General features: G+C 39.5%; 1 protein-coding gene across 1 annotated transcript in view; it reads left to right on the top strand.

The window, feature by feature from the left end:
• The first annotated feature begins 544 nt into the window (after window positions 1-544).
• The window catches only part of nr5a2 (nuclear receptor subfamily 5, group A, member 2), a 59,007-nt gene continuing 46,100 nt past the window's right edge, over window positions 545-13,451 (top strand). Inside the window, exons 1-3 of the mRNA XM_034530744.1 lie at window positions 545-626; window positions 3,592-3,710; window positions 7,308-7,449. Of these exons, the coding sequence (XP_034386635.1) occupies window positions 545-626; window positions 3,592-3,710; window positions 7,308-7,449 (343 nt within the window). The remainder of the gene's footprint in view (window positions 627-3,591; window positions 3,711-7,307; window positions 7,450-13,451) is intronic.

The raw sequence follows: 13,451 nt of genomic DNA, 5'->3' as shown, positions 1-13,451 counted from the left end.
ACCGGCACACCGAATCCGACTTTACGCACAGGAGGGGGCGGCCCCGGTGGGTCGTACACGTCCGCTAAAGCTTGAAAGTTACATTGAAGGTCCCACTTCCATGGGTGACGCGCTAAAAAAGACTTTTGGAAAAGCTAAGGGGAAACTCACCATCGTATTTCAATCCGGACGCTGTGCAGTTGAGTAAGAGACCGATTCCCTAACTCAACACGCAACTGTTCCTGAATAAGTATCGACGGGACCACTCGTGTCTGCTCTCCGTTAGTTTTGCTGTTTTGTGCGCAAATGCAATTTTGAGACATTATATAAATTAAGTCAAATCAGAACACCATCGGCACCAGCTATGCAACCGGGGCGTTTGAAGACAGTCTGCATCGTTTGAATCAGACTTCGTATTCGGAGGATGGTCCGATAATTGGACAACAGAAAGAGACACAAAGTAAGACATAAAAAGCTTAATAGACATTTGGAACACAGCTGCCTCTCGCGTCCAGGTGTCCCGCCGAGCGGTGCGGAGTCTCCAGCTCAGGCCGGCAGCGCTGACATGCTGCCCAAATTCGAGACTGAATCACTGGGACTCACTCGATCGTATGGAGAACAAGGGCGCATGCCAAGGAATATGCAAGGTAAGAACTGTCATTCATGTGCATCTCAATCATATACTTCCACTTTACACTACGCTATCAGAATGGAAGTCCTCCGCGTCGATGTCACCAACATGTTTTAATCCGCGTGGATCCACCTAGGAAAATGACCAATAATAAGTCAAGTCAGGCTATTATTGCGTGATGAACTTGTGAAGTTATAGTTATGTGGAGGTCATTCGTTGTTTTTTCTCTTATCACTGCGTCTTACTACGATACTATCTTGACTATGATAACAATTAGAAAGCATGCAGGCATGTCAAACCTGGACACACTTTTCTATGGTTTGGCCGGTGATTAGGCAATGATTATACCCAGTCACTCGTGCTCGCGTGCCTACGCCTGGTGCGTAAAAACGGCGAAACAGAGCAGAGATCTGTGTATATAACTTTGTAATATCTGTAGTTTTTGGAATAAACCGCTTTACTTCGTCTTTGAATGTTCAGAATCGACTCGGGATTTTGTTTGTATACCAACATTAGTTAAGACAGAGTTGTTGCCAATTCATCAACAAAAACAAAAAAAACTGGAGAGCATAATTTTCAGGTTTTCATTTAGAGATTTACTCCCTTCCAATATTGACCTCGGGAAACTAAACGTTAGTCTAATATGCCTAGTCTAATTTATAAGCATTGTAGAATCGTCATAATTAGCAGACAAATTAAGCTAAACTAATTGATATTTTGTAACAAAATTCTATTCTGTAATATATTGAAAAATGCCTTAAAAAATTGATTTACCTAAATTATAATGGAGCACAAAATATCGTTTTTACGAAGTATGCATTTTTCATTTATTTTGTTTACATTTCACATATGAACGTCAATCATTTAGTTGCTTTCGATCTTTGAATGTGCGAAATTAGGTTTATGATTTGTAAAAGGTGCTGCTTTGATATAGGAAAAAAAAATCTGATTGGGCATATTTAGAAATCTTCCCTACGGCATATATAAGAATATTGTTTTTAAAAAAAAGAAAAACACACACACACATTCATCCGCAATACTTTAAAAGGAGATGACTCCTCTGCCAAGATAAACTCAGGTATCCTCTCATTCCACTCACGTCATTTCACATCAATATAAACCCGCAGTCAATTAGCCCGGTCTTGTTTTACGAGACGCTGATAACATACACTCACAAGTCAAGGAGTGGCTTGTTAGAGAGCCCGTTATCTACTTTTACTCAGGGCTAAAAACAAGGTAGCTCGGGCTGAAAGAGGTTTTAACTTGGAATCATCATGTTCTACACATTGTGGAGCTCTTTGGAAATGTGAGCTAGTGGCCGTCGAGGTGAGAGACTGTGCTGTCCCGGTATGTTTCTGTAACATGCACTGTGTGCACAAACCTCCGCTTGTTTCTGAGTCATGATGCAGGAGGGTTCAACTAAACTCAATCGGGCCACATAATAAATAATGTGTATCTTGTGTAATATAGGCATAAACCAGATTATTGTGTTTGTATAATTCATTGAAATAGCACAAGCATCAATCATTTACAATTTTAAGAGAGAAAATGTCTGGTTTAAACCCACACAGAATATTTTAGGAAATATTCCCTTATTTGTGGCATTAGTACAACGTCCAACAAGAGCTTTTCTAATAATATTATTTTTATTAAACACGGCCTCGTCCACTGCGTAAATCCAATCATTTTCTTCATTAAAATGTGTCAACATCTGCAGCAGGATAACAGCCCCGACAAATGTTCTCCTTTATGTGCTCGAAGGCAGAAGAAAGTTCGAAAACTGAGTTTTTCTCCGAGCTTCTGTGGAAACTTGTTGCTTCAGCTGGAAAGAGCAGCGCGGATCAACAGCAGGGCGACGCGAGAACACACCAGAAATCATGTCTAATTAAAAGGTCTCAGCTTGCAGATGAGTGGAGTTTGAAGTAGAGCGGTGGGCTAATATATGCGGAGGCATTGGAAGGCGTCTAGTTGACTAAATATTTCCACTTTTACAGCCACATCCACTGAGCTTTTCCTGTTTGATCCTGGTTGCTTTTTATGATTACAGCCATAAATGCTTTTGTAACTGTTGTAAATGTCCGCCTGGCTGTTTGCTTTGCGCTGTCACACAACACATCATTATCAATGCACGTATTTATAATTTCGAGGTAAAGGGGAGGACAACACATACACAGCAATTATATATATATATATATATATATATATATATATATATATATATATATATATATATATAATATATCGTCAGTCTTAAATCGTAATAGTAGTAATGGCAACATGTGCCAATGTTGTGGATTTTCACTTATTCCTAAATTGATTTTCAAATTACAGTAATTTATTTTATATAGAAAGGATCATGTCAAATTATATTGACGACTTAAATGGACTATTGTTTTTTTTTCCCCCAGCACACGCAGACAGTCACGTTAAACGTTGCATATGCTTCTGCATCACCAACACACATAAAAGAAGCAATTGGCCTTTAGCATTGCGAGATTCTTCGACAGGAAAATAATGTGGGCTCAAGTTGGTTTTGCATGTTTTTCTCCTCGCCCGCAGAGATAAGGGCTTCTCTGTGTGTCTTCATTTGTCTGTGGGCGGTTACATATTCTCCTCCAATCCTTAACTCTAATATCTCACCATTTCCCCCAGCGATTGCACGACTTAGATGCATGCATATTTATGAGACTCGCTTTTTAAAATTTGAATTCTTGGCTTCTGTCCGCAACGCATGTAGAAGGGCGGCAACAAGGCGAAATGAATGGTTGCGTCCTTTCAACTCACTCCAAACCCGACTATTCATCGTCTTCCCCCCAACACACATCAAACCTCTACAAGTCCGACACAACTTCAAAAGAATCTCTTCCAGTTGCGTCGCGTGGTTCCCCGTGGTTCATCTTGATGGATGGAAGTTGGCTTTCGGAAAAGAGATTGCTCAGCACTGACTTGTGTCTCTGTGTGTGTCTGTGTCACATCCTCAGCCCACCAGTTCAAAATGATGGACTACACCTATGACGAAGACTTGGACGAGATGTGTCCCGTGTGCGGAGACAAGGTTTCAGGGTATCACTACGGACTACTGACCTGCGAGAGCTGCAAGGTTAGTGCCCTCACTCCCCCGTGGACAAGCATTACACTGTTGCAATAATATTGTGATGACGACCTCTTTGATGTCTACAATATTCTAGTGTTCTAGTTTTTGGTAGTGGGGTGGATAATTATTTGTGGTATTATAAAATTCCTGTATAGTGCATGGCCGCCTGTCAGTCTGAGGTTCGCAGAGGCTGGTGGTGTGATTGTTGCCTGTGTGTATTTAAGCTGTTATGTGTTTATGTGCATGGCACTTTTCATTTTTCATTTACTTTTATTTTCTTGGAATACTGAATGTAACAGCCATGTTTGCATTGTGCAATTTAAATATATAATCCATGCATAGTAATATACTATTTTCTATGGCTGCTTTACTTAAAAATATTAAGTAAAGCTGAGATGTATTTATGCGGTTACATCTTTGCATACGAGGCATTTAGCCGACATTCTTGTCCAGAGTGACTTGCAACAAGTGTAACTGTACAGTAAAGATTTATTCCTCGCGGTTAACATTACAGAAAAACACAAAAAAAAAGTTAAAGAGGCCAAGGGTCAAAAATTGTTGCGAGAATTGATGAAACAAACTTTTCCTGTGAATGTCGGATGATTATGTAAAGCGGTGAACAGCTTGGAAAAGAAACACAACTTTAAAAAGCATGCAAAGTGTGTTTTTTTATTTTTATTTTGGCAACTACTAAAAGCAGGAGGTTGGGGAGGAGGTCTAACCCAGGAAGCAGAGTACACAATAATACCGTCTCTGTTTGTCCTGTAGCCTCCTGTCTAAACTCTCATCACAAGTTCATTAAGAGAACAGCGATGTTGTCTAGCTGCAAAATGTGTTCCATGTTAATAACGAGGCACCGAACAGCAAATGGTTGCTGCTATTATTTTGACTTCTATAAACAACCTATTTGTCCCTTCCTCGGGGATGTGTTCACGGTTCTCCTCCACAATGAGCTTTTAGGATTTTTGCCCAAGTTTTCTGGTTAGCTCAGTGAAGCCGTCAGCACAACATTAAGCTAAGACAACTGTCTCTGTGTTAACACTATTCTAGTGTGAAAGTGCCGCTCACAGAATTGATGCCGCTGAGCACATTTCTTGCCTATGTGGTCATTATTCAAAGCAGATGTTATAGATTTTATCCCATATTATGACCTTGAGATGCTAAAGCACTTGCTTGAAGGGAGACATCAGTGGCATCTCTGCTGCTTTTCAGACTCAGCAGAAGCTTGTGTTGGGGAGCAATCCACACACACCAGTTTAGTTGAAACACTCTGGTGTGTGTGTTTGTGTGTGTGTGTGTGTGTGTGTGTGTGTGTGTGCAGGATGTAGATGACGTATGTTAAAAAGTGCTGCGTTGAAACATGAATGATATTGATAATTACCTGAAGCTGATTATTGATTATCTCTGACATGCAGGCATCTATTAAGTGAAATTGTCAGAGCTGGACTGATATATCAGTGTGTTGACATGGTGCAGACTCATATTGCTATTAAATACTCACTGTCAGTTACAGTACAATCTATCTCCAATGTAATAATGTATATATGAAAACAATAGAGAAAAAGCAGCTATACATTTAATTCTTAGTTTTCGATTGACATAAAAATACCTTTGTTTCAATTTGTGTAACTTGCTACCGGAGTAAGTTTCACATATATTGTTTCCTTTACCCCCTATTAGTAGCCTCTAACTTATGCCGATATCATTCAACCCCCAAATAGGAATAGGAGACTGTTATCAGGGTCAAAATGTTCTGGTGCTTTGGTTGTGTTGTCAGTTTTGAAACGCAAGATTCTTTAACCTCCCCACAATCCGACCACCTCATACACACAGACATTGTTAGTTAACACTGTACTACACACATAAAGTAAACATGGTACCGCATCTTACCTCTTGGAACAACAATAACATGCTGAAACGGGCTTCATTGAACTCATTGTACACAAACAGGTCATTCCCAGCTTCAGTTTGGGAGACTGAGATAGAGAGAGAGCAACAGCAGAATGATCCTGAAATACTGGCACGACAAGCAACTAGTAAGAAGGTCAAGGTCAGAGTCAAAGTGCACAGGGGACATATCAACACTATATTTAAAATCTGCAGAAATTCAAGGAAAAACAAATAGGAGCAAAGCCAGGGATTTAGTCTTTATTTTAAAGTTAGACAGAACACATATTAGAGCAAGAGAAGAGCATGTAAGACAGGGAGAGCATGGGAGAGCATGGGAGACAGGGATCATGGGAGATATTAAAGTGGTGATGTGAATCGTGTTTCTACTGCTTCTTTGTTGGACTTACTGGCCAGTATTGACCTGAGGTAAAAGCAGTTTCTGTGCAGTGTTTGAGGATGGAATACCAAGGTCAGGAATACCCAATTACTAAGATTATTTTCTCAAATTTAAATTATACTTTACTTTTCTGAATAATAATTGCAGCCTACCATTTGAGATTATTGTGATGACTGTATTTTAATTTGTGTCACATGTTTTAGTAAATGAGACAAATGAAAAATGGGCCTTTACGAGGGTCTTTTCTTGGTTTGAACTGCCGGTCACATGAAAGCTTTACAGGGATGTTGTCTGCTTAATCTCCAGGCATGATGTTGTGTGGTTTTCAGAGCATGTTAGAATCCAGTTTGGTTCAGATATTTATAGCGCAATGTGCACTAAATGGAAAATTGGTTAGAAAGTTCTCTTTGAAGCATTTTTTTTAGCGCTGAGAAGTCGATAATCCAAAACCGAGAGCAGCAGAATTTTTTTTTGGGACGGATCAGGCAATGCAGATTGTCAATTATATTTGGGTTTGGTGAGTTATTGACAGCAGTACATTCTTTTTCATTTTTTCATTTTTTAAGGACCAGGTTTAAGGATTCTCCTCCTTGGTTATAGATCGGGAATATGTTATTTTACGATCTTCCCCTCGTTTGATTTTCACTGCTGCTGCCTATAATTAATTACATGTTGCAGGTATGAATCTCTGTAATCCTGGAACTGTGAATTATGGATATAATTTATTGGATTTTTTGGACGCCTGTGCTCATATTTTTCAATAATTAAGTGGAGAGTTGAAAAGATGCTTTCCCGTAAATTCGGGAGTCTCTGCCTGAATATGATGGGATAGGGATAATACTGAGGATAGCAATATCATTTTGACAGGACACAAATTAGATCCTGTACACTTTATAAAGCAGTTCATGATGCTGTGAAAACACTCAGTGAGACAGGTATGTAGATAATTTCTGTTTTGCCTAATTGTAAAAAAATTAAATCAATAAAATAAAGGTACAGCGTAAATGAAAATGTGTAAATAATTTCCTTGTGTGACTTTATCAAAAAGTATTACTAATACTAAGATTATCACATAATTTACCCAAAGACAGCAGTGTGTTTTAAGAAGTGCATATTCATGCTCTGCTTTATTCTGCATGTGCGTGTCCGTGAAGCATCACACCATCAATTGGAGTGTAGCTTTCAAAACTTCCCCCTATGTGTGTGTGTATCCATTAGGACTGTCCCTCTCCATCTGTCTGGGAGTGTGAATGGGCCAATTACCGTCGCGTTGCAGGGGTCAAGCGGGTTGACGTCTTAATTGGTTCTCTCCACAGGGCTTCTTCAAGCGCACCGTCCAGAACAACAAGCGCTACACATGTATAGAGAACCAGAGCTGCCAGATTGACAAGACCCAGAGGAAGCGCTGCCCGTACTGCCGCTTCCAAAAGTGCCTCACCGTCGGCATGAAGCTAGAAGGTAAAGCAACATGTTTACTTTTATATTGTTCCATGACTTTAAACTTCACTTTTGCTGGAGTTTTGCCATGTAAATCAACGTTTTTCCAGTTTAAACATGAGGTAACAATGAGGTATAATAATAACCTGGGGAGAAATGTTCAACAGTGTGTCAAAGAGCAGCAATGGCTGGGTGAAGATGTGTAGCTGTCAAGTTTGGGATTCTTCAAAATAGAAGAATACGACACAGTTAATAACATGTGTTTCATGTCCAGACTACCAGTGATTATGACCACTCGAATTGTAATGCGTTGCTCAAAACCAGTGCTGGAGGAATATGGAATTAAAATGACACATGATGAATGACATGTGCTAAAAGTATCAAAAGTAATTATAATGCAGAAAAATGTCCCATGTGAGTGAAAACATGGATGTACTATTTTACTGTTGGAGCTGACTATATTGGCCACTGTTGGCCACACTTTAAAAGTGCAATTTATTGTATATGCTAATCAAATATGTAACATGTAAAGTAACAATTTTTACTCAAATGAAGTACCTCAAATGTGTACTAAATTAATTACAGTACTTGAGTTACATTCCATTACTACAAGACCGAATCTAAGCTGTCAAACACTCAATAGCCTCGAGGCTCGCTTTCAAAAGACGAGTTTTATATTTCAATATGGGAGAATATTTATCTCTTTTAAAGTGCACATTCATGGTACTTTGTTTTCTGTACAATTTCTATTCTGGGGTTTTACACCAAACACCAATCACAAAAATATGATTCAGAATTGCATCTGCAGGAGTGGAAAAGCAGATCCAGTTATGTGTGCTGCATTATAAATTGTTTTTATATGATACCTGTTTGCGATTACTGTTGCTAATAGGAGAACAATATTAACATGGAGCAGCTCAAATTGGAGGTTGATTGCTTCTGGATTTCCACAGAGTCTGAATGAAATGATAGTTGGTCTTTTCCATTGATTCACAATTGAACACAGTTAATCAAAGCATTGACCTATTTTGACTTTTTTGTGAAACTATTATTCCATGCATGTGAATAGTTTCCTTCCAAATTGACATGTCTACCATTTAGGAAAAGTTGATACCCGCTCTGACATAATAATTGCCTGTATGGAGGGAGAATATTGTATTTATTGAAACATTTAACAATGAACATCTCAGTTACATCTTTTCTCGCAAATGTCATTACTACCAAAGCGTTGAAATGTTGCATTGCTTATTAGTATTTAAGATGGGGTCAGGGGGAGTTAGGGGTATCTTGTAGCTGCTGTGCACTTAAACTTGCCAGACAAAGTAATAGATAAAATATTAAACTTGGCGACAGGGCGAGAATGGTAATGATGATACTTTTGGCCGGCCATTTCGAGGCCTCTTTGTTTAATTTGAACTTGGTTCAGAAGCCTGTTCAAACATGGCTATCCAGAAGCGACAGGAAACATTCTTCCAATGCTCAATATTTAAAATCAACTATTTTTCCACACATGAGTTGACAAGTTTAATTCTTAAATCGCTAATTTTGGATAGAGCAACCTGAAGGTCATCTTTCAATATGTGTAAAATAGGGGATTTAAAAAGCTGAAGATAATAATCGTTATTCTATTCACCAATAAAAAATACTGACATTTGTTTTACTTTGTGTAGCCTTTTAAAAGGAGTAGGTGTTGTTATTCCTACATTTTCAGTCTAATACTGAAACCAAATTCTTCACACTTTTGTAATTTAAACACAATTAAAAATCCCTTAGCTCCTGGAATCATCACATACAATTGAGAAAAGTTGATGTATTAAAGAAATAAGACCCTGGGAGGGTGAAAGTAGAGCAAAGAAAGCCCAACTAAAATCTTTCCCGAGGCTTCTTTCCTTTTGCTGCCATTTATGGTGTAATTAATTGCTGTTAATTGTGAATGGCCGCTGGGCAGAATGTCCCGGCCTGTCATTTTCCAGCTGACACGGGTGGGGAGGGGGTAGCGTTTGATTTGTTTGGCTGGCGGTAGCTTTCAGCTCGGGGGCAAGACGGGCCCTCCAGCACTCTGTCAGGGGCCAGAAGCTCCAGTGGGCGACTCCTGCCACAAGCAGTAAAGACATCCGATACAGAAAGGCTGACAACACTCAGCACACACACACACACACACACACACACATACACACACACACACACACACTACACACACATACACTTCGCCCTGGTAAACACATACATATATTCATGAGAAGCCCAAAAAAGGTGTTCAGAAGGCCACGGGCAAGAGGAAGAAGCTGTCATTTGACCTAAAAATAAAAAAAGTGAGTACAATAGCGGTGAAAGAGGAAAGGAGGTTTGGGGTCATGTGCTTTGTTATTGCAATCTTTTCATACCATTACGCAGCAGCTTACAGCAACATGTGAATTCAGAATATTGAGACCAAATGGGGACAAAAAAATGTGAGGAAAACTTTAAAGTTGACTGAAAGTGTATTCTTTCTTTTACTGTTTACGTTTGCCTTTCTGGTGTTACTCTATGTCCTTCCTGTTAGTTGATAAGTCTGCCAACCCACGGGTGAAATGGCAGACAGGCTCATATCAGAGTGAAATATAAACAGTGAATTGTTAAACCTGACGCATGTCATATCATATTCTCCTCTGTGTGCAACATGATAAACATCTTACATCTCACCGAGTGTGTAACATCAAAGATATGTTTTACAAAATAAAATGAAAAACCTCCCTGAAGGCACAGGTTTATCCCCAAAATCTGCACTCCAATTAAGTGTGATCTTTAACCTAGTATCACTTAAACTACATGCCATCAGTTTTAACATTTGCCAGTATCATTTTACAAATCCTATTGTTTATCATGAAATTACAAAAAGTTAAATATATATATATATATATATATTACTATTTGTCTATACAACCTGTTAAATCTTTTATAATTACTGTCAGGAGCACACGGGTAAGAAAAAAGGCGCACTGCACTGCACTCTCTATTTCATACACAGACACACAATGATGACGGAGCCTGGCGGCCACACACCCATTTCGCTGCACAAAACAAACCTGCTTTGGTGCTGCAATAAATTGTTGCATCTTGGTATGCACTGCGGCGTCTCAGCTCTCAGTGTGGACTCATTGAGTAAAAGAAAAAAAGCCACATCCCACTAAGGTTTGACCCATTAGCACGTCATTCACTAAAGCTGATGAAGCGTGACGTATCTCAACAGCTCCCACTGGTGTGATTTTCTTTTTATGCTCGCTAGAAGTTGCCTTGCATCACATGCTTCACTGAGCTGCCTAATATTTCCTTCACTTTTGTATCATCTTGAGGACAGAGCGTAACAGTGGTATTTGTACACACTGTGCGCTATTCAACCAAGCAGAAGTTCAATCATTTTTTTCCTAATAACCATTGCAAATGTAAGTTGATGACAGGCACAACATGAAAAAATAATATTTAAACAAAAATAAAGAACGAAATGTAACGTTTGCCTCAACTGATAAAATTAAACAGATTATTTTATTCTACGGTTCCTTTACAGTTTTGAGATGCTGCATTTCAGATATTCTTTTGTGTTTAACACTTTTGTCGAGCGATTTTTATTTTTTACATCTTTTTTTTGTCATGCACCCATCATCAAATCTAAATTCATCAATTACTATAAATGCAAAACCTCTAAAGAGCCATTCTGCACAAATTATCGACACCATCTGAGTGTTTGTATATTCTTCACTGTATCTCTCTCCCTCTCCGTCCACTTTTTATTTCCTCCCTGTCTCCATCTTTCTTAGTCTGATTTGTCTTCCATCAGCCACCCAGTACCTGCGGTAGAAGCCAGGGAGCTGTCCCATTACTTATGCATAGGTATCATAGGTATTCATGTGTGTGCATGGGATAGGGCGCATCCGGAGCAGGGGCCGGGGACCCGACATGACAAACAGGGTGTCAGCAAGGCTCCGCGGGACCCATTAATATGCTGGCGGTCGACAGGGATCCTCACCTACGCGCGCTTAATATTCCTGTATATTAAACAACCATAAATCAGAGGCTATAAGCGCTGAGGGCTGTTGTGTGTGTGTGTGATGTGTTTCAGTGTGTTAAGGGTGCAAATACATTATGTGTGTGTGAAGGATGCTGCGTGTGTGTGTGTGTGTGTGGTTGTTTGTGTTCGTACATGTTTGAGATGGTGTGTACACGGGGTACTGGATACTTTTGGGAAAGAGGAACACGTTTTTTGGTTGGGTCAGTTTCTGAATTTATGGATGTGTGTGTGTGTGTGTGTTTGTGTGGACATGCTCTCAGCTCTCAGACAGTAAGTCGGGGGAATTCAGAGTGGAAGACAGCGTCAGCCTTTAAGCATTTCAGTATGGCTTTAGCCCCAAAGCCTCACTACTAACCCAATATATCCCCAAACCAAATCAATTTCACGCAAATAGAAGTTTCTTCAAAAAAGTTTGAATATGTAAATATTCAAACTTTTTTCCTTGGGATTCTTTCTGTTCATCTATATATATATATATATATATATATATATATATATATATATATATATATATATATATATACAGTATATGACATGTATAATGTAATTTCTATTGTTTTTGTTTTGGCCTCTGCGCTGAGCTAAGTACTCTGAGCTGCACTTTTCAGACAACAGTTTGTGTTGTTTGTTCCAGACAAACCACAAACATCAAGCACGCCGCTTTCTTGTCACCACAAAAACCTGCCAGTGAGTTTAAGTGTGGAACAGACGCAAGCCTACATGAAAGGGAAATTCAATTACTGCTGTTTTCATGCATGAAAAAAACAAACACAAAATGTTTTTTTTTGTTCATGCATGAAAACATTTACAAATTACTACCATACTACTAATTTGTTTTAAGCTTCTTAAGCTGCAGTGTCATATGACAACTTTGTCGTCATAAGCTGAAGCTGCAGTGCCCCAACACTCACGCATACACCGTCCTGCTCCCCTCTTCCCCTCCCCCTTCCTTATTAATCTGTGTTACATGCATGCAAATCACCTTGTTTAATTAGAGACAAGGAATCTGTGTGTGTTTGTGTGATATTCATGATGATGTGGGTCCCCGGGTCCGAGGCAGGCAAGCAGGCAGTCGGGGCCTAATTTTGTTTTCCCAGTAGGGCCAACTATTAGTTTCTCAGCTCATTAATTACAGTATGCTGTTGTGGAAAAATCATTAATAGTTAAAGTCGCCCCACAATAATGTATAATGGATACATTTGATGGCTCCTGATTCTTATTTTTTCCTTTGATGTGTGATACATTTTTTAACGGTCAAGATAATCTGTGGGCAGTAGAGTTGACCTCAAGCATGTTGTGTGTTTGTGTGTGTGTGTGTGTGCGTGTGTGTGTGTGTGTGTGTGTGTGTGTGTGTGTATGAATTGCATTCCATTTGAGTCGGCGGGGGCTCTTAGAGGTGGCCAAGCGTCTGGCCTGCTACCAGCTCTCTCTGTGTGATCTGGACCAGTGTGCGATGCTTCACACGTATGTGTGTGTGTGTGTGTGTGTGTGTATTTTCTCTAAGAATGTACGAGAAAGAGTCAGCATGTGGGTGTGAGTGTGTGAGAGTGTGTGTTTGTATGTGTGTGTCTCCACTCTCGGCTCAGATCAATGACAGACACTTTTGTGACGGAGGTCATTAAAATCACTCCCAAGGCAGCAGAGTGTGTGTGTGTGTGTGTGTGTGTGTGTGCTCCTCCTCCTCACCACCAAACTACGACCCCCCCACCCGCCCTCTCCACACCCTCTCTTCAATTTTCTTCTTCTGCTTTCATTCATAAGTCAAGACATCGTGAGCTGGAGTGGCTCAGCCGGGCTATGTGAATATTTACTATGTATGATCAGAGCAAACGTCCTTACATGTATTTGCATATACAGTTAAATATGTGGCTTTCTTCTTTATTGTATGAAATATACAATGAAAATAATATCTAATAGTCTACAGTATTGGTATGCGTGAGTGTTTTTTTGTTGAATAGCCTCCCAGACGACCGTTATT

The sequence above is a fragment of the Cyclopterus lumpus genome, chromosome 4 (assembly GCF_009769545.1).
Source record: "Cyclopterus lumpus isolate fCycLum1 chromosome 4, fCycLum1.pri, whole genome shotgun sequence".
NCBI lineage: Eukaryota > Metazoa > Chordata > Actinopteri > Perciformes > Cyclopteridae > Cyclopterus > Cyclopterus lumpus.
This window is presented reverse-complemented; position numbering and strand designations above follow the sequence as displayed.